This window comes from Ovis canadensis, chromosome X (genome assembly GCF_042477335.2).
Source record: "Ovis canadensis isolate MfBH-ARS-UI-01 breed Bighorn chromosome X, ARS-UI_OviCan_v2, whole genome shotgun sequence".
NCBI lineage: Eukaryota > Metazoa > Chordata > Mammalia > Artiodactyla > Bovidae > Ovis > Ovis canadensis.
In genome coordinates this window covers 16,388,018-16,412,728 of record NC_091727.1, presented here as the reverse complement: position 1 = coordinate 16,412,728, position 24,711 = coordinate 16,388,018, and the positions used below count along the sequence as shown (strand labels likewise).

The 24,711-nt window shown below is 40.3% G+C and overlaps 1 protein-coding gene across 2 annotated transcripts in view; it reads right to left on the bottom strand.

The window, feature by feature from the left end:
* Nucleotides 1-16,431: 16,431 nt before the first annotated feature.
* The window catches only part of REPS2 (RALBP1 associated Eps domain containing 2), a 251,389-nt gene continuing 243,109 nt past the window's right edge, over nucleotides 16,432-24,711 (bottom strand). For both annotated transcript variants that reach the window (XM_070291379.1, XM_070291380.1), the window contains exon 18: nucleotides 16,432-21,964. In XM_070291379.1, coding sequence (XP_070147480.1) covers nucleotides 21,896-21,964 — 69 coding nt within the window. In that variant the 3' untranslated portion in view covers nucleotides 16,432-21,895. The remainder of the gene's footprint in view (nucleotides 21,965-24,711) is intronic.

Below are 24,711 nucleotides of genomic sequence, written 5' to 3'. Positions count from 1 at the left end.
AATTTTGTTGATTATGGCAAAGACCTAGCTTTTGGTTTCATTTCTCTATTGTTTTTCTGTTTCATTAAATTTCACTCTAATCTTTTGTCACTTCCTCCCTTCTGCTTACTTTGTGTTTAGCTAGCTCTTCTTTTCCTAATTTCTTAAGGTAGAAAGTTAGGTTATTTTTTGAGATCATTTTTTTAAAAAATATAGGCATTTATACCTATAAATTGCTCTGTAAGCACTGCTTGAGCTGCATCCCAGTTTTACCTATTTCTTCCATTTCACCTTTTGTTTCATCTATTTTGGGAGTCTGGTGTTACATACACATATATTTATACTTGTTCTATCTTCCTGATAAATTGATTCTTTTGTCATTATAAAATATCCTACCTTGTATCCAGTACCAATGACTGTCTAAAAGTGTATTTTCTGTATTAGTATAGATACTCTAGTTCTTTTTGGTTACATGTTCATGTTATTTTTTTTAACTTTTAACCAATTTGTGTCTTTGAATTTAAAGTATGTGTCTTGAAATAAAAGCAAAAATAAACAAATGAGACCTAATTAAACTTAAAAGCTTTTGTGGAGTAAAGGAAACCATAAACAAAACAAAAAGACAACCTACTGAATGGGAGAAAATATTTGCAAAAGATATGATCTATAAGGGGTTAATACCAAAAATATATAAGCAGCTCATACAACCCAATGTCAAACAAACAAACAACACAATTAAAAAATGGGAAGAAGACTTGAATAGACATTTTTCAGAAGACATACAGATGGCTAACAGGCACATGAAAAGATGCTCATCATTATTAATCAGAAGAGAAATGCAAATTAAAACAACAATAAGATATCACATCTGTCAGAATGGCTATCGACAAAAAGACCACAAATTATAAATGTTGGCAAGGATGTGGAGAAGAGAACCCGTGCACACTGTTGGTGGGAATGTAAATTAGTGTATCCACATTGGAAAACAGTATGGAGACTTCTCAAAAACTAAAAATAAAACTACCATGTGATCCAGCAGTTCCAATCCTGAGTATTTAACCCCCCAAAACAAAAACACTAATTTGAAAAGATACATGCATCCCAATGTTTACAGCAGCATTATTTACAATAGCCAAGATACAGAAGCAACATAAGTGTCCAACAAGAGATAAATGAATAAAGATGATGTGGCATATATATATATATATATATATATATATATATATATATATATATATAATGGAATACTACTCAGCAATAAAAAAGAATGAAACTTTGCCATTTATGGAGACTTGGAAGGCATTATGCTAAGTGAAATAAGTCAAACAGAGAAATACAAATACTATGTAATATCACTTATATATGGAATCTAAAAAACAAAACAAGCTAGTGAATTTAACAAAAAAGAGGCAGACTCATAGACATAGAGAATAAACTACTGGTTACCAATGGGGAGAGGGAAGTGGGTATGGACAAGATAGGCACAGTAGATTAGGAGGTTGAAACTACTATGTATAAGATAAAGAAGCTACAAGGATATATTGTACAGCACAGGGAATAGACCAATATTTTATAATAACTTATAAATGAAATTTATCCTCTAAAAATCATGAACCACTACATTGTACACCTGAGACTTAACTAATACTATAAATCAACTATACCTCAATAAAAAAGAAAAAATATTTATGTGAAATGGAAAACCAAGCTTTGAACAGTGATAAGGTGATAAATGGCAATACCAGGTGTTAATCAGTTGAAAGTTAATTCAGATAAATGTGACACACACACAAATGTATTCTGCTCTATTCAAAGTCCTGTTGTCTCTACCAATTAGCTTGCACAAGTTGCTAAAACTGGGAAAAGCAGGGATAGTAATTGTAGAAGCAGTAAAATTATTAGGTATACTAATAATATTGTTTAATGAAAATAACTATTTCAAAAAGATAAAGTATGCTTGTTGTAGACAGACTATCATGGATTATTTTTCAAATATCCATTCTGGCAATCTCTGCTTTTTTATTGTTTAATCCGTTTATATCTAATAATACAGGACCTATATCTACCATTTTGCTATTTGTTTTCTATATGAATTATGGGGCTTTTGTTCACATATTCCTCCATTATGGTCTTCTCTTGTGTTAAATAGATATGTTTATTAGACTATTTTAATTATCTTTTTATTTCTTTTATTATATTTTTGAGTTATTTTCTTAGTGATTGCCCTGAGGATTATAATTAACACCTTAACTTATAACAGTCTAGTTTGGATTAATACCAACTTGATCTCACTGGTATACAAAAACTCTGCTACTATATAGCTCCCTGGATTGCTGTAAGCTTCTGGGTAATTCCACAGTTCTGAAAAAGTTGATCTTGATCACTAGGCCAGTGTTCTTATTGTTTTTATAGAGGAGAGAATTTTTGGATGTTCTTGCTCAACACCCCAATGACATTATTCTCAGGCAGTTCACTTTTAAAGGGTGCCTATAATCTTGGGAAGGAGTGAGATGATGTAGCTAAAGGTGTGGAAGAAAAGATGGCTGTGGAAGAAAAGATTGCTTCACCATATATATATAGCTGTGGAGGATTATATTTTGTTTCCAAAACATAAATAAATGACTGAATAATAAATGAGGATGAAAAAATTAAATATTCCTTACAGAAGAATTTCAATTAACCTATGTAGAAAGAGTGAGGGAACACCACACCCTTAGAACACCACAGCAATAACTGCTGCAGGCAAAATTCATAGATGTGTACACATATGTCCATTTCATCAAATTATGCTGCTACTGCCACTGCTAAGTCGCTTCAGTCATGTCCAACTCTGTGCAACCCCATAGATGGCAGCCTACCAGGCTCCCCCGTCCCTGGGATTCTCCAGGCAAGAACACTGGAGTGGGTTGCCATTTCCTTCTCCAATGCATGAAAGTGAAAAGCGAAAGTGAAGTCGCTCAGTCGTGTCCGACTCTTAGCAATCCCATGGACTGCAGCACACCAGGCTCCTCTGCCCATGTGATTTTCCAGGCAAGAGTACTGGATGGGGTGCCATTGCCTTCTCCGTCATCAAATTATACACTTTATATATCTACAGTTCTTATATGGCAATTATACCTTAATACCACTGGAAAATGTATTAATCTAATGCATTTTATTCTCCAATGAAAAGTCAATTTGTTGCTTGACTCAAGTAGAGAAGGCAACCTTCTGTAGGCAGAGGAACTGTTCTAATACCTATAATTCAGGTATCCCTTATGCCTTCACCATGACCACTTCTCTCTGGCTATTGAAGCCTAGTTTGCCTGCTCATATGTCTGGCCAGAAGTGCCAGCATATTAATGGCCCCAGAGGAACTTCCTTCAACCAGTTGGCTCAACCCATCTCTGCAGGGAACTGATTGGTGTATAAATAACCCAGCTTCCTCATCCTCTGGGTACAGTAACTGAAATAAGTGTTCCACACCATTTTCCAGAGTTCTACAACAAGATTATGCTCTCCAGTTGCCTACAGAAGTACCTGACTTGATAATGTATCCTTTATTGGTTGCTATCCCATAATTGTTTCATTTCCTCACTTCCCTATTGGTGTTTCCTTTATCTCTAAATAAACTACTTGCACTTGAATCTTTGTCTCAGGGCTGGCTTCTGGGGAAAACCAAACTAAGACAAATATTTAATGGGCACTTTTAGTGAATAATGAGCATCTCTTAGAAAAAATAGCTAAGGAACATACTTCTCTTGAATAGAAAAGCTACCAAGAACTTCAAGAGCCAAAAATTTGGTTGGCATTTCCCTGTTGCATGTAGGGTGCATGCGCAGAGGCGTCCTGAGCCAGTGCAGTGAGGACTGGGTTGCTTCTGAACATCCTGTTCACTGGTACACCAAGGACTAGAACAACTGCACCAGGCAAAAAGCTCTCACCAATAACAGAACTGAAATACATTAACATGAGTGATTTAATGATCACCTCAAGATGTCTGATCACTGGATATCATGGAGTGATATCATGATGGCTTCTCCCAAGAACGTGCCAAAACATACTCAGATGATGGCACAAGTCCTAAAAGATACGGGTATCATAGATACGAGCCAAGAGTTATAAATCAGATGTTGGAGTTTGCCTTCTGATACATAATCATGATTCTAGATGATGCAAAGTTTCATTCAGGTAATGCTAAGAATGCTACTGTTTGTGCAGATGATGTGAAACTGGCAATCCAGTATCGTGCTGACCAGTCTTTTACTTCTCAAGAGATTTTCTATTAGATACTACAAGGCAAAAAAAATAAAACCCTTTGGTCACATACTGTATGATTCTATTTATCTGAAATGTCGAGGATAGGCAGATCCACAGAGACAGAAAGCAGCTAAGTGGTTGCTTGGGATTGGGGTGGGGGAATGGGCCATGACTACTCAGTTAAACCCCATTTAATGTGTGGGGTTTCCTTTCAGTGTGATGAAAATGTTCTGTAACTAGATAAAGGTGGTAGTTATACAACACTGTGAGTGTACTGCCACTGAATTCTTCACTTTAAAATGGTGAATTTTATGTTATATGAACTTTATTTCAATTTTTTAATCTAGAAAAAATAGACACATGACAGAAAGCAGCTTTTCCCACCTTGTTGTTAAGAACAAAGTGGTTGGGACTGCTAAAGCCACCCTGTGGTCAGGAAGAAACAAGTCTGAGGAATAACAACCTTCTAGAGATGGCAGAGCAAAAAGATGGAAGGAACCCGGGTTCTGGATGAGATGTCAAGACACAATTGATATGCCACAAAACCACTCTTGCTCAGGACTTTTCATTTTGTAAGATAATAAATTCCCCTATTAAGACATCCTAGGGATGGGATGTTCACCAAATGTTTTATTTTTTTCCCTTTTATTTATATGTGCTGCCTGGAAGCTGGCAGGGTTCTGTAAATGTCCCTGAATGATTTCCAGATACTCCCATAATCATTTTCAGGCACCTCAGCTTTTAAAAACACTTCTATTTACCTGCAGAAACCAGACATGTGCCATTGCTGTTGCTGTAAGTCAAGCCTGTGAACCTAACCACTTACAGAATCTGACCATTCCAGCCCTCCCAGAATCAGATGCCAAGGTAGGGCAGCACACAGGTGCATCACACCCAGATCCTATCTGCAGTCCACTGGCACCTGAGATTCCCCAGTCAGCAGAAGGCTGACCTTCACCAGAAGAGACCCCTCTTTCTAGTCCCATTCTCACGTCAATTAATTTCAGTGTTTCCACATATGTATGGATGCCACGTCCCAGCCTCACCACTAGATACGTATACACATGCACATGTTCACAGCGCCTGAAACCATGCTCCTGGAGAAGCAGTTTTTACCTGAAAAATCACTCCGAAATCGCAATGCCACAAATCTCTCAGTGTAGTTCCACCTCACCTTCTCCCAGCCCTCATAAGAAAACCACGTTGGGTGGAAGTAGAAAAGAGACAGGGAGGCAGCTTGTCACTTCTTGCCCCTGCCCTGCACTGAATCCACGAAAGGTAACACTCCTCCAGGATACTGGAGCTAAGATTGTTGGGGGGGTCCCACGTCAGCAGCCACATCTGCCATCAACAGGAGTCACAGCATGGTCTCCTTTGTATTCTCCAAGACATTTTTATACGAAGAACTCAACTGATATCTATTGACTTGAGTTCTGTGTATCACAGTTGTCACAAATCCCAAGGTGACCTATGTGATGCTGTATAGCTGACAAAAAGCTTCTACATGTATCATGTTATTTAATTGGGGCTACAGTGCTCAGTGGAAAAGAATCCACCTGCTAATGAAGGAGTTGTGGGAGATACAGGTTCAATCTCTGAGTCAGGAAGATTCCCTAGAGGAGGAAATGGCAGCCCATTCCAGTATTCTTGCTTGGGAAATCCCAAGGACACAGGAGCCTGGTGGGCTCCAGTCCATGTGGTCACAAAAGAGTTGGACACGACTTAGCAGCTGATCAACAACAGTTCCTTAAGGTGGGTCTTCTCATTTTCATTTTAAGACAGGAAGCCAGGAGAAGTGAATGTCACACAGTCACAGCCTAAAAGTGATCCTCAAACCTCCAGCCAGCCTTTCTGATCCCAGACCTCTTGCCTTTTCTCTTTCTGTTCTCTATTTTGGACATCTAGGCCCAGAAGCCAGTACTTGGCCCTAGAGTTCCCCTCTGAAAAACTTCTGAGTCTTCAGGGACTCCTAACTCCCACCTCCATGGTACAGGCTATCTGAGGCTTGCTTTTCTAAAGTCATTGTTACAGTATCTATAACTGTGCTAAGAAATGCTGCTTTCATGGCCAGGCTCATGGAGTAAATAATAACCTTGCAGGACTGATGCAGATAAGAACAGAATCTCCTCTAGAAACCCACTAGAAGAACCCATTGTACCTGTATTACTTTTTAAAAACTTTTCAAGATAGCTTCATATAAACCGTGAGTGTTGAGACAGGTCAGAAACAGCTTTTTATCTCTTGGCCTCTCCCCCATCCCTTCCTACCCCCAACTCAAAAATTCTTGGTAGAATAAGGACTTTGAATTAGTTTTCTATCACTGCTGTAACAATTTACCACAAATTTAGTGTTTTGAAACAACACAAATTTATAATATTCCACTTTTGGAGGTCAGATTCTGTGTACAGCAAGGCTCAAGTGAGTCTTCTGCTTAGAGTTTCACAAAAACAAAATCAAGGTGTTGGCAGGGCTGTATTCCTTTCTGGAGGCTCTGGGGATGAATCTACTTCCACGCACATTCAAGGTGTTGGCAGAATCAGTTTCTTGTGACTACAGGGCTGATGTCCTCATTTCCTTGCTGGTTGTCAGCCACAAACCTCTTTCAACTTCTTTGGCCACTTGTATTCCTTATCACACTGCCCTTTCAACCTGCAAGTCCTCATGCTTCACGTCTTTCTGTCTTCCTCTTCTGCACTTAAGGGCTTATGTGACCATGTTAGGCCTGTTGGATGATCCCTCTATTTAAAAGTCAGCTGATTAGCAAGTGTAATTACATGTGCAAAGTCCCTTTTGCAATGTAAAAGAACTACAGGGTTAATATCAGATGACTAAGACCCTGTGGTCCAAAATTCTGCTTATGACACTCTACCGTCTGATGGCCCCCATGACTTGCATCTATTCTACATGCATCCATTTCCAAACAGCCTCCAAGTCCAGATTCCTTCTAAGCTTCTTTATGGTATTCAGGCTTTCTCTAAAGTGATTTAGGATTTCTCTGTAATTGTCCTTAATCCTTCTGAGTCCCCACCAGAAGTCTTTTAATATCCATATTTCTACTAACAGTCTGTGAACTGTGGTGTTGGAAAAGACTCTTGAGAGTCCCTGGGACAGCAAGGAGATCCAACCAGTCCATTCTAAAGGAAATCAGTTCTGATTATTCACTGGAAGGACTTATGCTGAAGCTGAAACTCCAATACTTTAGCCACCTGATGCAAAGAACTGACTCATCTGAAAAGACGTGATGCTGGTAAAGATTGACAGAGGGAGAAGGGGACGACAGAGGATGAGATGTTTGGATGGCATCACCGACCTGATGGACATGAGTTTGAGTAAGCTCCAGGAGTTGGTGATGGACAGAGAAGCCTGACGTGCTGCAGTCCATGGGGTCGCAAAGAGTGGACATGGCAGCAACTGAACTGAACTGAACTAACAGTCTGGTCAAGGAAAGCTAGGCTTTTCTCTATCATGTTGCCATGTCCTAGGTAAGTTACTTCACTTCTCAGGATTAAAAAATTTGTCTGCATAATCTAGTTTTAAATTTTAGGAGAGAGAATACCTCACAGAATGACTGTAATCATCTTCCTGCTGGCTTTGGATTTCAGCCATTACCAGGCTTCACAAGAAGAATGTCATCAATGACCCAGTTGTCACATTTTGGCCCATTCAAGGGGGAAGCAGTTTGGCCAACCTGTTTGCCTAACTTGAAACCAGCAGTGGGTTTTTGGGCTCTGAGATGATCTCTGAGATAGGGGCTCCTGTGTCTTCTACTTCCCAACACTGGACACAATGTCAAGGCCTGACAACTACCAACTGTCAATTTTTAATTTAACAAACACATGTCTAATGCTTACTAGGCAGTATTCTAAGTACTTTTATTTACATTAACATACAGGCACTATTATTGGTAACTTATGGATGAGGAAGTGAGGCACAGAGAAGCAAGTAACTTGCCTAAGATCACATAGGTATTAAGAGACAGAACCAGACATGAAAAAATGTTCAACATCACTCATTTTTGGAGAAATGCAAATCAAAACTACAATGAGTTATCACCTCACACCAGTCAGAATGGCCACCAATAAAAACTCTATAAATAACAAATGCTGGAGTGGGTATGGAGAAAAGGGAGCCCTACATACACCGTGATGGGAATGTAAGTTGGTGTAGCCATTGTGGAAACAGTATGGAGGCTCCTCAGAAAACTAAAAACAGAATAACCATCTGATCTAGCAATCCTACTCCTGGGCATATATCCAGACAAATCGGCAATTCCAAAAGATAGATACATTCCTATATTCATAGCAGCACTATTCACAATAGCCAAGACATGGAAACAACCTAAATGCCCATCAACAGAGGAATGGATAAAGAAGATGTGGTATAGACACACACACACACACACACACACACACACACAATGGAAAACTACTGAGCTATAAAAAGAATGAAATAATGCCATTTGCAGTAACATGGATGAACCTAGAGATAATCATATTAAGTGAAGTAAGTCAGAAAGATAAAGACAAATATTATATGATGTCACTTATATGTGGAATCTAAAATATGACACAAGTGAACCAATCTGTGAAACAGACTCACAGATATAGAGAACTGACTGGTGGTTGCCAAGGGGGAGGGGCTTGGGGGAGGGATGGACTGGGAGGCTGAGATTACCAAATGTAAGCTTTTATATATAGAAGAGATAAATAACAAGGTCCTACTGTATGCATAGATAACTATATTCAATATTCTATGATAAATAATGGAATTTTTTTAAGAAAAGAGAGAGAGATGGGGCCAGGATTTGAATCCAGGAAGTTGAACTCCAGATCTCATGCTTTAAATCACTATGCTATGCAGCCAGAGTGCCATCCTTCAGGTTACCTCTTCTTATTCATTCTAACAGTGTGGTCAGAAGAGGTGACAAAAGAAAATTATGCTCCTACCCAATTCCACTGCCTCCAACTGGACCATCAGAGAATTAAGGAAGAATGGTGCCTGGGAGAAGTATAAAAGGAGGAGGCTGAAACCAGAGTTAGAGAAGAAGGTTGAAAGTAAGGAAGTTGGACATTAGTGAGCTAAACATGTTGTAAGTTTAAGCTCTGTTTCTCCATATCTTCTGTCATTGCAGCTTGAAGCTGACTTCCAGGAATGCTGAGAAATTTCAGAGTCAGAGAGCAGACAGAAAAATGGATCAGCTGTGGATTTCACAGAGCCTAGCAGGCTGAGAGTCCCTTGGACTGCAAGGAGATCCTACCAGTCCATTTTGAAGGAGATCAACCCTGGGTGTTCTTTGGGAGGAATGATGCTAAAGCTGAAACTCCAGTACTTTGGCCACCTCATGCGAAGAGTTGACTCATTGGAAAAGACTCTGATGCTGGGAGGGGTTGGGGGTGGGAGGAGAAGGGGACGATAGAGGATGAGATGGCTGGATGGCATCACTGACTCAATGGACATGAGTTTGAGTGAACTCCGGGAGTTGATGATGGACAGGGAGGCCTGGCGTGCTGCAGTTCATGGGGTCACAAAGAGTCGGACACGACTGAGTGACTGAACTGAACTGAGTGGGCTGAACACACAGTGGAAGCCAATTAAAAATTCTTGCTCACACTTATGATTACCAAAGGGGAAGGGGAGGGAGGGATAAAGTAGGAGTTCGAGAATAACAGATACATATTACTATATATAAAATAAACACCAAGGACCTACTATATAGCACAGGGAACTATGCTCATTATCTTGTAATCACCTATCATGGAAGAGAATCTAAAACAGAATACATATACATGTGTGTATATATATATACACACATGCATATGTGTTTGAATCACTTTGCTGTATACCAGAAACACATTGTAATCCAACTATATTTCAATTTTCAAAAGTTTGATCAAGTCATATTTTAAATATTTTTAAAAATTATTGTGTCTATCAGAGAGAGGGAAGTGCTACTTAGAAGCTAAATTCATTATCAGCCATTCTGCCATGGAAGGAAAAAATTCTTATTAATGAGGAATATCTGTACATTGTTTCTTTCCCTTACAGAGGCTGGCAAGGAAAGAATGAGAAAATGTGGAGATGTGAACGCTCGTCTCACTCTTCTATGCTGCTAAAGGTGAGGTTGCAAACTGGCCATGCTGGGGTCTGAGTTGGCTCAGAGACATGTTTTGTTTGGCCTGCAGAATGTTAGCCTGCACAGTGGGGGTTTTTTTCCCCTCAATGCTTTAAATTGGAAATAGTGGCCAACATATTTTCAAAAATAGGCAGGAATCCTTTGACAGATGTATTGTAAATAACTTCTACTGTTCTGCAGCATGCCAAAACTCTCTTATGAATTTTGATAAACAGTTCTTAATGTCAATGAAATCCAATGTATCAATCTTTTCCTTTATGGTGACTGCTTTGTATGCCCTGTTAAAAAACACTTTTTATGAAATTCATGAAGTTATTATCCTGTGCTCTCTTCTAGCAGCTTTATTGTTTTACTTTTCACATTTAGACCTAGGACCCATATTGAAATAATTTGGGGACGTGGTAGGGATCCAGCTTCATTTTTTGCCATGTGGATATCCAATTGCTCCAGTGTCATTTATTGAAAAGGCTATTTCCCCAATGCCCTCCCCCCCTGGATTATGATAGTGTCTTTATTGTAAATCAAGGGATCATGGATGTGTGGATGTTTCTGGCCTCTCTATTCGGTACCATGGATCTATTCATCTAATATTTACAAAAATGCCACATTCTCAATTACTGTGACTTTCAAGTAAGTCTTGAAATCTAGTAGTGTAAGTCTTCCAATCTGCTCTGCTTCAAGATTATCTTGGTTATTCACTGGGATGGACACTTAAAATTGGTACATGTATGTATGTATCGATGCTAACCCTCAATTTAAAATAACAAAAAGGGACTTTCTGGGGGTTAAGGGAGATGAGATATTGAACATCTCTCAAGGACTCAGAAATCAGGAGCCTGTATGGTGGCAATAGTCTAGAGCTGCCTTTCTAGATACAATGTACAAGCTCCAATCTGTCACAAGCCCCACCTACTACTCCCCATCACCAAGGCAGATAGGCCAGCGCTCGCTCTGCTCTTACTCTGGACTCACTTCATTCATTTACCTTGTTGCTTGGACTCTGGACGTATGGGAACAAACAGACTAGTTTAGTAGAACTAGCTCTGGCCATGTGAAGAGGTGTTCCTGGCAGTGTTGATAAGGCTGCAGGGCTCTCGATAACTGAGGGAGGGTGCTCTAGAGCAGGGCTCTCGTTATGGGCACTGCTGACACATGGGGCCAGATCATTCTTAGTGATGGGGGCTGTCCTGGACACATCCCTGGATCCCACTAGATGCTCTCCCAAGCTGCAACAACCAAAAGCGTTTCTAGACATTACCAAATGTTCCCTGTGGACAGAGGCAGAATCACACCCAGTTGAGAACTGCTGGCCTAGACCCACAACAGAAACAGGAGGTAGGAAGAGAGATGTATAGGAGATAAGGGACCTGAGTTAGGAACATGGGCAGGACCCCTACAGTTCCCACCTACTAACTTTCCCTCAGCTAGCAGAACAAGAGATCTCCAAAAAGGGAGAGGACAACTCTGACAGAGCAAGAGTAGATGGTGCTGGGGGAAGCTGTGAGCAGGACAGTAGCTTCACAAACTCCAAGAGGCATCTTCTGCGTAAACCACAAGAATGATGTCCTCTAGTGTTGTATGATGTGTGGCCCTAGATATAAACTATTTCAAAGCTCTATTTCAAAGCTCTCATCCTTCTAAATAGTCTATAAATTCTGTCCTTTTCCCATTCTACCCCATCCTTCATACACACACACACACACACACACACACACACACACAAAGGCCTCATGTTTGTAGGAAGGGGGGCTGAAGGGGAGGAACTAAATGGTTCTTCCATCAAACTAATTCCTAGGAAGTATATTAAAGCCAGGAGTGACTAGGATAAAAACATCAATTCCTCTACCATTACCTCTGGTTCTCAGATTCTCCAGAAAGATCAAGATGCAGACTCTCACCACACATGGATGGAGGTTCAAGCCAATTTTATTTGCATTTCAAAGGTCCTGCATCACAAGTCTCTGTATCTGTCTTTCATTTGCTTTGCTTTCCCTTTATTTCATTCCCCAAGCATTATCTTTCTTCCCCTTGGCTTTCCTTCAGCCTCATAGCTTTGATGAAGTCTAATGCGGAGGTGGAGGAGACCTGTGCCCTATTCTGCAGTGAGATACCAAGGACAGGAGTGGTTCACACAGGTACAAAATTAAAAGCATTCTCGTTAGAAAATTTCAAAACATTAATACAACTGACTAAAAGTCAGTCTGCTTTTATTATCAGCGTGCATCAGCACTCCAAAGTTGTTCAGACATTCGTCTATAATAAAATACCCCTCCTCCCACCCCAAAATTCTCTTGGCTACGTTCTAAATGGTTACTGTGGTTATTTTTAATATGTATATGTTTATATATCATAAGCATAAGCAAGATCAGCAGATAACATATTTTACATATATACATAAACATACAATATTTATGTCCTCTGCTGATGTAGCTTTTGCTTATGATGCTATAGGATACTCACAGGTGAATCTTGGAAATATTACACAGTGTCTGTGCCAATTCCTTTTTTTCTGTCAAATCTATTGAGAGGATTTCAGGGCAAATAAATGAAGGTATACCTGGGTTACAATCTTATTCTCAAAGATACTTTTTATTCATCATTTCAAAGAAAATGCAGAGAGGGAAAAACCACCCCAATACCTGCAAACACTTATGCTGGCACTTACAGAACACCTCATATTTATAAAACAATATGGCAGGGCTCTCTGAAGTTGCAGCTTGCCACGAAGATGCTGTACTTGGAGCATGTCTCTCCCAGACTCAGGGGTTTTTTAGAATTGTTAAATAAACTCAACTGAGAACTCTTATTCAAAAGGAACTGGATATTTCAGCTTCATTTCCAAACTCTTCATTTCTATACTCTAATAAGCCTTCTTGCTAAAGAAAAGGGGGGCTTGCACCTCTGTCACCTTGGGCCCCTGATATCTCCCCTCCAAAAGAAAGAGTTGAGACTAGATAAAGGTTCACATGATCAGGTAGGACTCCTGCCTACCAGGGTTTAGACCCTTGTGTTCTAAGCTTTGATTCTTTGTCCAAGCAGACACCCAAAGTGTAACAAATTCATGTCAGTGTATGGCAAAACCAATACAGTATTGTAAAGTAATATAAAGTAAAAATAAAAATTAAAAAAAATAAACTAGCAGGCTTGGTTCATGCCAGAAACACTTGTTTACAATCTTCCAGTGAGGCATTTCCTTTCCAGGAGGTAGGGGAAAACATTGGGAGAATATAAACCACTCCTCAAATACCAGTGAAGTGACTTAGATTCACTGTGCTTAGATCTCAAAAGGGGCTGCAATTGCAGGGTTCTGTTTTATGTCTTCTCAGGACATACAAGGCCTTCTCTTCCAGCCTTGTGCCCCCTTCCTCCCCTCCACTCACTCCCTCCAGGGGAGAATCTTTCATAATTCCCAGAAGACAGCCTGCTCTTTTCCTGCCTTGCCTTAGCACACACAGCTCCCTCTGCCTGGAACACCCTCTTCTTCATGGTTAACACCTGTCCCTCTTTCAAGACTCTTCCATGATGCCTTCGTGGATCACCTGTCTGAATTAAATCCTCATGTATGTTCTAGCTTCCCAGACGGTTCAGTAGTAAAGACTCTGCCTGCTAATGCAGAAGATGCAAGAGATGAGGGTTGGATCCTTGGGTTGGGAAGATCCTCTGGAAAAGGAAATGGCAACCCACTCCAGTATTCTTGCCTGGGAAATCCCATGGACAGAGGGGCCTGTTGGGCTACAGTTCATGGGGTGACAAAGAGTTGGCCAGGACTTAGCAACTGAGCATGCAGGCCTACACGTTCTCAGAGCCACCTGGCTTTGTGCCGTCTGACAGATGCTGTGCTCACCACAACTTTTTCCTCCTGTGCTCACAGCTATGCTACTTGTCCCACTCACCCTTGCAGTTAAGTCTTGTCATATAACCGAGTTCCAGGAAATGAAATCTGCGTATAAGTGATGTGTGAAGAGAAATTGTATCCTCTCTACAGTTCTCTTTCTTCCACACACTGGCTACAAAGAGAAAACTCTCGAGCACAAGAGAAAGATGGAAGCACACATAGAAGGGATCTGGGTCCCTACTGAACAACAAAGAAAATGACACAACTATGACCTATACATTGAGTGAAAAATAAACTTTCATTGTGTCAAGTCACTGAACTCTCAGGGTTCTTTGTTACAGACAGCAGTGACCCATCCCTAATACAGTAAGTCCCCTACATACGAATGAGTTCCATTCTAAGAGCACATTTATAGTTGAATTTGTTCATAAATCCAACAAAATTAGTGTAGGTACCCAACTAACACAATCAGCTATATAGCACTCTACTATAATAGCTTTATAATACTTTTCATGTACATAAGACATAGAAAACAAAAAAAATAAAACATTTTAAATCTCATAGTGCAGTACCTTGAAAAGCACAGCAGTACAGTACAACAGCTGGCATACAGGGGCTGGCATCAAGTGAACAGGAAAGAAGAGTTCCTGACTGCAGGAGGGAGAGGAGGTGGGAGATGGTAGAGCTGAGGGATTGTCAGCAACAGGAGACAGAGGGTAAGGTGCAATGTCACTGACACCTGACATTGTTAGCACAGGTTCTTGTTTGTTGGATTCAATTCTATCTACCCTCTTGAGAAAACGATCCGGTGATGTCTGAGTAGTAGCTCTTTTCTTCTCATCATAGATGACATGGTAGCACTGGACTGCATTCTGAACTGATGCTACAACCTTCATGGACTGTTCTAGGTATGGGTCCTGTGCCTCAAAAACTAATAGCATCTCCTCAAATAAAGAAAATCCCCTGCCGTTTCCTAGTTGTGAATCTCTTCAGTTCTTCAGTTATTTCTTCTTCCTCTTGTCTCTCTTCATCCTTTCCTGGGCACGTTTGCATCTTTGAAAGTTTTCAACTTGAAGGTTCATATGTAGGGGACTTGCTGTACATCATATCACCTACCTCACACTGCCGTGCAAGTCATCTGGTCTCTGCGAGCTCCTTGAGGGAAGGGATTCTGTCCCATAGGTCTCATCTCAAGCTCCTAACATAGGGTTTGATACACAACAGGGCCAGAATAAATATCTGTGGAAGGAAGGTGAGGACAGGGAACTGATTCATGAATGGACACTGTAGCACAGCAGCAAGTCAGCCCTGGAAACATTTTTATCCTTTGCTCAGAATTAGTTGAGTCAGTTTTGCCTCTCTGCACCAGTGTGCTTGATTGTAAAATGTAGTTAGTGAGATCACTAGTTTGACTTTAGTGAGCAATCACTATCCCCAGGAGGGCCTGTTAACAGGAAAATTGCCAAGCCCACTCCCAGGGTTCCTAATTCAATTGGTCTGGGGTAGGTCCCAAGATTTTGCATTTCAAGTAAGTTCCCCAATGATGCTGATAGTGCTGGTCTGCAGACCAGACTTGGGAACCACTTGCCTAGATGACATGAGATCCCTGGGAACGGTCAGGGCCTGGTAGTCTCCAGTGGCCAAGCTTATCAGCCAAGTCATGGATGATTTTTCCAGAGTTAGTTTGGCATTTGGAACTACAGACTGGAAATATCCTGTGTGAGGCTAATTTGCATTCACAATACGGAATACAACCCCCAACTGATAGGAGACCGGTGCCTCCTAAAATTATTCAAGTTTTAAAGATAAGAAACTGCAACTAGGGTGCCAGATTACTTGGTTGGGATTTCAGGCCAGCCCTTCCTGATTCCTCCCCTTCACTCGCAATCTAGGCAAGGACATTATGTTGGAAACATTTCTGAACACACAGAACACCAACAAGATGAAGCAAACAACCTGACCGCACATTAAGCCAAGTTATCAGTTTGGTGGATCTTTAAAATGCACTGTGAAAAAAATAAAAATAAAAAATAAATAAAATGCACTGTGAATTAGCCACAATACCCCAGGAATGCGGAGTGTTTATCGAGCTTAAGGACCCAGCTCAGATCAGGAGGTGAAAATAACCAGATCTCAGACTTTGACTGAATAGGGAAGGCTGTCAGCTCCTTTTCACGTCACTTGCATTACATGCACAAGACCAAACACACACAATATACTGACTGACACCAAGACTACACCAGAGTCAACTTCATTATCTGACATTTATTGTCACATAGCACCCCAGTTTCACAGCATGTACATTTTACAAAGTTGGAGACTCTTAACCTGCTATGTTCTCCACAGACTTTCCAACAAGTGTGAAAGAGAGGCAGTAAGGTTAGCTTGAGTTGACAAATCACAATCCAAATGTAGGATACCCTGTATTTATTTATGTTTAAGACTAATATACATAGAGTTTCCAATGTTTAGCACATGAATGAGACTCTGGCTGAGTAAAAGACGAACACAACTTGTTAGCACATTATCATGAAAAGACAGAAGGCATCAAATATATAATTTTGCTGTTCCTCATTTAACTGTTCAATGTACCTGTAGTGAAAAAATATACATTTTTACTTTTGAGGTTAAAATAGACCATCAGCTAATTATCTCTCCGGGCCCACAGCTACAAAGACTAAAATGGCTCTTCCCACCTCTGGCTCACTTGAACACTGGATTTGTGCTGAAGACAAAAAGAATGGCAGTGCTAAAGCAAAGGGTATAACCAGCTCTCAGGGAGGTTACTGCCAAAGTCCTCACCCAAGTTGACTCAAAATAAAAACCAATTCAACTCAGTTGACCTAATCTCCATACAAGGGGGCACCTGCATCACCAGTTCCCTTCCCAAAGCAGGACACTCTGAAGGAGCTTTAGGATCCAATCCTGATGTCCAACATAGTGCTTTATGACCAAATTGGGACCAGAAGTTTCCCTACTGCCATCCTCAAATTCCAGTTCCAACCTGCTAAGTTCCATTGTCCTCTAGTCTTCAGAATCATAAACCACTTTGTCCAATCTCCCACAATCATGAACTTGACTTAGAGCAAGACAGGAGAACCCACAAAACACAAAACACAAACATTCTTCAACTACTGAGAGCAGAGCACCGCTTCCGTCACTAGAATAAGTCCTGTCGAAAACCTGAAATGCTTTTTGAAAAGGTCCCTCTACCATCATGTATGTTAATTAACATAGAAAACAATGAGACAAGCCTCAAGTGTGCACCTGGGATGTCTCGCCCACATTCACAGTCTGGCTGTTTCAGGAAATGCTTGGTAAGGCAATCTCTGAAAACCTATTCTGGAGAAGGAAGCAGCGCGCAGATTTGGCTTACACTGCTTTGCATGTCTGGCCCTCTTGGTCTGCTGTTCTTAGAGCTGCTCTTGGGAGGGTCGCAAAACTAGCTGCATCTCTCACTGCAAACAACAAAGTAGGGAGGCTCATAGAGTAAGACTCATAAACTGCTGTTGATGACTGATCTGCAGGTATTGGTGGGCAGCCTTCCTTAGCCTGGGCTGAAGGGGAAGCAAGATATGCCTCCAACTCAGGATTCCAAAAGCCCGCATCCCCCCAACTTCTTACTAGGAATCTGAACCACACTGGGTCATGATGCAAAATACTATAACAAAGCACCCATAACTAAAGTGTAAATTCAAGTGATTCTTCGAAATCAGTTTCAAAGAGTACACCTGAAACAGAGTCAACAACTTGGAAAGAGAAGCCAAAGTTACTAGAATGTTCTCTTTAACTAGAGGAGAAAAAGACTTCTCAACTGAGATTTCATTTTGTTCACATTCACACTGCTCAAACCACAACCTACTGAGTCCTACTTGTCAGTAATATGGGAAGATTTGGTTGCTAGGATATTTGTAATTCTTTTCTTAATATTTTAAAAATCAAATCCCATTACTGATATCTTGTCAGGAGGTGTGATTTTAGCTTGTGCTGAACAAATGTTCTTACCTCTAAGGTGTTATACTAAAATTGAGATCTTTCCAACTACTATGTTTACAAATGTCTGTCTTAATTGCAAGAAAAAAAACATCCATTCCAGATTATTTTCTTATTGATCTTCTATTAATAAGCACAGATCTATCATTACCATGGTTATAAGCTCATCTAAGAAATGGACACATATCATTTAGAAACAGACTAGAATTAAATCACATGTGAAGAGAGGAATGCTTTAATATTAGTTCAGACATTACTAGGGAATCAAAGAAAAATTCATGTTTCTGATTACTCACCCTAAACTATGCTGAAATGGAATATTTGCAACCCAAGTAACCCATGCTATATTGAAGAAAACTATAACTTACTACATATTGAGTTCATTTCAATCACAGTAGTCTATTTTAAAAACAAACTCCCATAAGGAATACAGGAATGGAATTCATTCAAAGCAACAGCTGTCAAAAGTTCTGCCAAGAAACCCAGGGTAATTTACTACATCATGAAAGGTGAGGTGTTCAGAAGAACAAATAGTTCAATCCTATTCTTTCAGATTTTATTTTTTGCTTCAATCCAAGAGAAATATCTAGATCTCAAATTCACTAAAACATGTTTCCATATTTTAAAACTGATTAATTAAGTAAATAAAACATGGTAAATAGAAGAAACCCTTCTAATCTATTTTTAGTACTGCTAGTGGCCAGAGGACTCAACTTAGAATCCATAAAATCCAACTCTGTCGATAGCTCCCTCCTTCTATGGATTCTTGGACTAGGAACTGTGGTTTCTTAGGGCCTTGGTTTCCCCAAAGCAGCTGCAGGATATGGGAACAGGTCCTCTCATCTCCGACATCCTACTGTGCAATGAGAAGAAAATGGGCACAGCTCCCAGCTAAGCGGCCTCCTCTCCTAACCAGATCCAAAGTATTTCTCTAATATTTATAAAGCAGTCAGATACCTCCAACTAAGGCAAATGTCTGCCTTGATTATGACATACTCCTCCATTCTAGAAATCTGCCTTTTGGGTTTGCTTCATGGCTGCTGGATAGGGAGGTGGCCAAAGCAATAAGTGATAAACCAGAGATGCTGAGGTACCCAGTAAATCGGTAATATACTGTGCATTCATCCTTGGAACTATGAGATTCCTATGGAGGAAGACTGATTAACAATAAGGTTATTAAACCCTCATGGATGGGGGGTAACATCAACATTCTGCCCACAGATTTCTGCCCAACAAGCAGGTCTTAGTCTTGAGTAGTTTTACAAAAGAGGCATAATGGTGATAACAATAACCCAGTCTTCCTATAAATCACATAAAAGGCTCACAGAAACATTATCAGGAGTTATAATCCTAAATTAAAAATACACATCCTAAGAAAACAGAGAAACAAAGGATAAGCACTAGCTAGGTAATAATGATGTTGTATGTGTATTCAATTGGTTTTTTAAAACATCCACTTCTAGGCAACTAAGAGACTGTGGTCACTATTAAATCCAGTCAGGAAGGTGGGGTATAGATAGTATTGTTGTGGGCTTTAATGCAATGTCTATCTTAAAATATTGCTGAGACTATGCAACACATGAGCCTTTGACTGTCCAGTGCAAGTTTTTTCCTTTAATGAAAAGCAAGCCAACTAAACAAAACCCCAAACTCCTAATTTGGCTCACTCTGATTTTGGCTTGATGAGGGAAAAACATGTTAATATTTTAAAAATGTAGAACATTGACTAACATTCTTTAGTTTATATGTCTGCTTAATGGATATGAAGTGCTATCTGGAGTATGTGCGTATGTCCTGGAAGATTATGAGATAAAGTGCATATGCTAGACTTTCCTGGATTGAGTGGAACAAAAGGCAAATATGATGTGAAACGTCTGCGATGTGGACACTGTTGATAAAACGTGTTGCAGCCCCCAGTTCTCAGAACATGTGAAAAGAGGTTACCTAAAAAATGTTCACTCACCCATTCATATTTTAGAAAAGGTTTAAACTGACCCTGAAACCCTCCCACAGGGACAAAGAAGGCAGCCAAAACGGAAGGAAAGGGGACTAGAGAAAGAGTTCAAGTCTTAGGATTTTCAAAATCCAAGCAATTCTGAATCCTTTAATATATACAGAACAGAATCAACAATTTTGTTTTTCTTTGGAAAAAAATCATCTGTTTGAGCATTTCTCTTCTGCCATTAAACTACTGATAAAGCTTGCCAATGGAGTAAGGAAGCATTAAATAAATGCCTACTTCTTCTCAGAGCAGTCAACTCTCTTGAAATTAAAGGCTTAGTCCTGCAAACTGCAGAGCTCTGCTAAACCACTTCAGAAAGGACCCTAGCACACTTCACACAATAGCTTAAGAACTGGTAAACTAGCAAAATGCACAAGAGATGGCAAATTTGCCATCAGTATCTTGAAGTGCTGTTAAAGCTAGAGAGCCCAGATACCTGGGAGAGCCAGTCAATTCCCACTGTCAACTTGAGCCTGCAGGACAAGCAGGGGCCACGTAGATTTCTATCGAATACTGGCTTCTGTGATTGGAGCTTACTGTTTTATGTTTTACATCACTTACACTGGAGTCGGTTGGGCGCCTCTGAACTGCACATAAACCAATCCCTCCTCAAGGGTCACTTCACAGAGAACAAAATAATCATATATCAAGTGTAAGGATCAGCTTTCTTTCATTATTTCTTCATACTCAATACACTTGTGATCTGGGTTAAAATAACAAAGACAAAAATAAATACCAAAGACTGTTGGATTACTGGTAATAATCACTGCCCCTTCTTCCTTAGTTTGAATACCTGGGTTCAAACAACAAATATTCATCAGTCCAAACAGTTTCATCAGCCTTTCACATTTGATGAGTGGTTTCCAAATTCATGCATTTACAGATATATTAACCCATGCAGGATAGAAGTAGAGATCTGGCAACTAGTTACTTAATTTGATTGGGCAAGGCAGTTAGGGCAGATTGCTCTTGTCCAAAAACCTGCATGAACGGGCTGAGTTATTTGTGTTGACAGCGTAGCTGGGCCAAGTTAAACAGATCATGGACAAAACTACTACTTCACAGAGGTGTAAGACTGAATAAGTCTTTGCTATTCCATAGAAAACAACAGTCATGTACTATTCATAGCTAGATATAATATCAAGATGGCACTAGAGAAGCAGTTTTTGGCATACGTATAGTGGTGGAGGGTACAGTGCCAGTCTAAAGCTAATGATTTTGTTTACTTCTAGTTTTTGTTTTTATCATCATCATGCCAAAGACTATCTAGTTGGAATAACAATTATTCAGGAAACCAACCTACTATATATGATATACATATGAAAATAAAACAAGCATCCTGAAGGTACTGGGTTACAAGGTCTTGTACAAATCATAAACTCTTTAAATAAATAATGCTCTAAATTGTTTTTATTTGCTAGAAGATTGGTTTTCAATAAGGAGCAACATCTAACACCTTGAGGAAATACTTAAGAATGGGAGATATGAATTCCACTGATAATTACAATTTTAAGTGTGACAATCAGTTGTATTTTTTCCACCACAGTAAAAATGTACGCGTGAAGCACAAGAGAAAAGGTGATATTGATTATATTCCGCTGCTCAGAGCTTTTGAGTCTCAGATATCTATGACATGTAGTTGCGTTGAAACATTCAAAGGAAAGATCTTGGCAGAAAAGGTCACCCACTGTTACTTGAATCTTGGCGGGGAGGGTCACAATACAGTGACTGGACGAAGTTGTTCCAATTGGTTTTCCAATGCAATCCGTTCTTGATGAACCTCCTGAGTTGTACAAAAGAAAGAGAAGAGAGGGGTCATTTCTTGGGTTCATCCCCACTTCATCTGATATTAAAAAGAAACTTATGACTGGACCCACAAGCATTCAGGTGCCATATAACTCAAGGAGGAGTAGACTGGGAGGCATTGTATTTGAAGCTGGTGACAGGACATAGGAGGCTTCAATAGTCTCTCAAATTCCTTTCTTGATGATGAAATGAAACTAATTGATCAACCCTCCCTCCTCCCCACACCTATATCTCACACTCAGTTTTTAACAGGATCAGTGGCTGGCACAGAATGATGTTAAAAATAAAAAGACTGATTGAAAGGGAGCAGAAAAGCAAAAGCAGACTCCTAATACTGAGACTACATTTCTAGTTTCAATCTCTTGTTTCTAATCCAGCACCATACTAGATCAGAACCAAGGGATAAGAAAGGACACTGGTTGTCCTTACACTAAAGTGTCATCCAGGATCCTGCATCTGTGGTTTAAGGTGTGTCTTCTCAGCTAAAGTTAGAAAAGAGGATCTGCAGTCTGCTACTTGGGAACTCAAACTCTGAGCCCTAAAACAGACCTAATGACAAGGAGAGAGGGGGACACGTAAAGGCATTCTGAAGTAGAATCAGTCAAGGTGGGAAAGAAGTCTATATAAAGGCTCAATTCTGAGACATCCCAGAAGAACAAACATGATGAAAATCATTATGGAACTCAACAAGAGTTTATTTACTTACCCTCCTTCCTACCATCCAACAGTCTCTGAATATCTATCTACTAAGGGCCCAGTTCTCACATGCTAGTAAGGTGATGCTTAAAATTCTCCAAGCCAGGCTTCAGCAATACGTGAACTGTGAACTTCCAGATGTTCAAGCTGGTTTTAGAAAAGGCAGAGGAACCAGAGATCAAATTGCAGACATCCACTGGATCATGGAAAAAGCAAGAGAGTTCCAGAAAAACATCTATTTCTGCTTTATTGACTATGCCAAAGCCTTTGACTGTGTGGATCACCACAAACTGTGGAAAATTCTGAAAGAGATGGGCATACCAGACCACCTGACCTGCCTCTTGAGAAATCTGTATGCAGGTCAGGAAGCAATAGTGAGAACTAGACATGGAACAACAGACTGGTTCCAAATAGGAAAAGGAGTGCATCAAGGCTGTATATTGTCACCCTGCTTATTTAACTTCTATGCAGAGTACATCATGAGAAATGCTGGGCTGGATGAAGCACAAGCTGGAATCAAGATTGCCAGGAGAAATATCAATAACCTCAAGTATGCAGATGACACCACCCTTATGGCAGAGAGTAAAGAGGAACTAAAAAGCCTCTTGATGAAAGTGAAAGTGGAAAGTGAAAAAATTGGCTTAAAGCTCAACATTCAGAAAACTAAGATCATGGCATCTGGTTCCATCACTTCATGGCAAATAGATGGGGAAACAGTGGAAACAGTGTCAGACTTTATTTTTTTGGGCTCCAAAATCACTGCAGATGGTGATTGCAGCCATGAAATTAAAAGACACTTACTCCTTGGAAGGAAGATTATGACCAACCTAGATAGCATATTAAAAAGCAGAGACATTCCTTTGCCAACAAAGGTCTGTCTAGTCAAGGCTATGGTTTTTTCAGTGGTCATGTATGGATGTGACAGTTGGACTAGAAAGAAAGCTGAGCACCGAAGAATTGATGCTTTTGAAGTGTGGTGTTGGAGAAGACTCTTGAGAGTCCCTTGGACTGCAAGGAGATCCACCCAATCCATCCTAAAGGAGATCAGTTGTGGGTGTTCATTGGAAGGACTGATGCTGAAGCTGAAACTCCAATACTTTGGCCACCTGATGCGAAGAGCTGACTCATTTGCAAAGACCCTGATGCTGGGAAAGATTGAGGGCAGGAGGAGAAGGGGACAACAGAGGATGAGATGGCTGGATGGCATCACTGACATGATGGACATGAGTCTGAGTGAACTCAGGGAGTTGGTGATGGACAGGGAGGCCTGGCGTGCTACAGTTCACGGGATCGCAGAGTCAGACTCGACTGAACAACTGAACTGAACTGAACTGAACTGAAGGGCCTGGTTCTGCTCTGGTTGTGATGATACCACCAAGGAACAAAACAGTTCAAACCAATGCCCTCAGAGGGCTTATACTCAAATGGCTGGAGAAAGATAAGAAAGTTTAAAAAAAAACCAAATACTTTCAGAAGGATTTCAGAAGGAAATTATATGCTGTAATAGAGAGTAATGGTGGATCTGGGAGAAAGGCGCAGAGCGTGGTCAGGGAAGGCTTCTCAGAGCTGATGCTACTGAGAAGAGACTTAAATGAAGTGAGAGGTGAGCCACGTGAAGATACAGGTGAACGATATTCAATGAGACAAAATGACAACAACTAAGGCTGCAAAGGATAGAATAAGCTTGGTGCCTTTGATGAACCACAAGGCCTGTGTGACCAAAAGCAGAGGGGACAATGAAGACCTTGGCAGGAACTAAAGTCAGAGAGTTAGGCAGGACCTGGCAGACAGAGTAAGGAGTGTGGATGCCATTCAAAGTGAAGGGGCACAGCGATGAGAGCTTTGAATCAGGAAAGGCATGTGGCCTAATTTCAAATTCAGAATTCTCACTCTGTCTTTTGTGTAGACAATGGATTGTAGCAGGACAAGAGTCAGAGCAGAGAGCATTTGGGAGGTTACTGCATGAAACCAGGTGAGAAATGAAAATGGCTTAGATTAAGGCAGTAGCCACAGAGAGAAGGAGGTGGA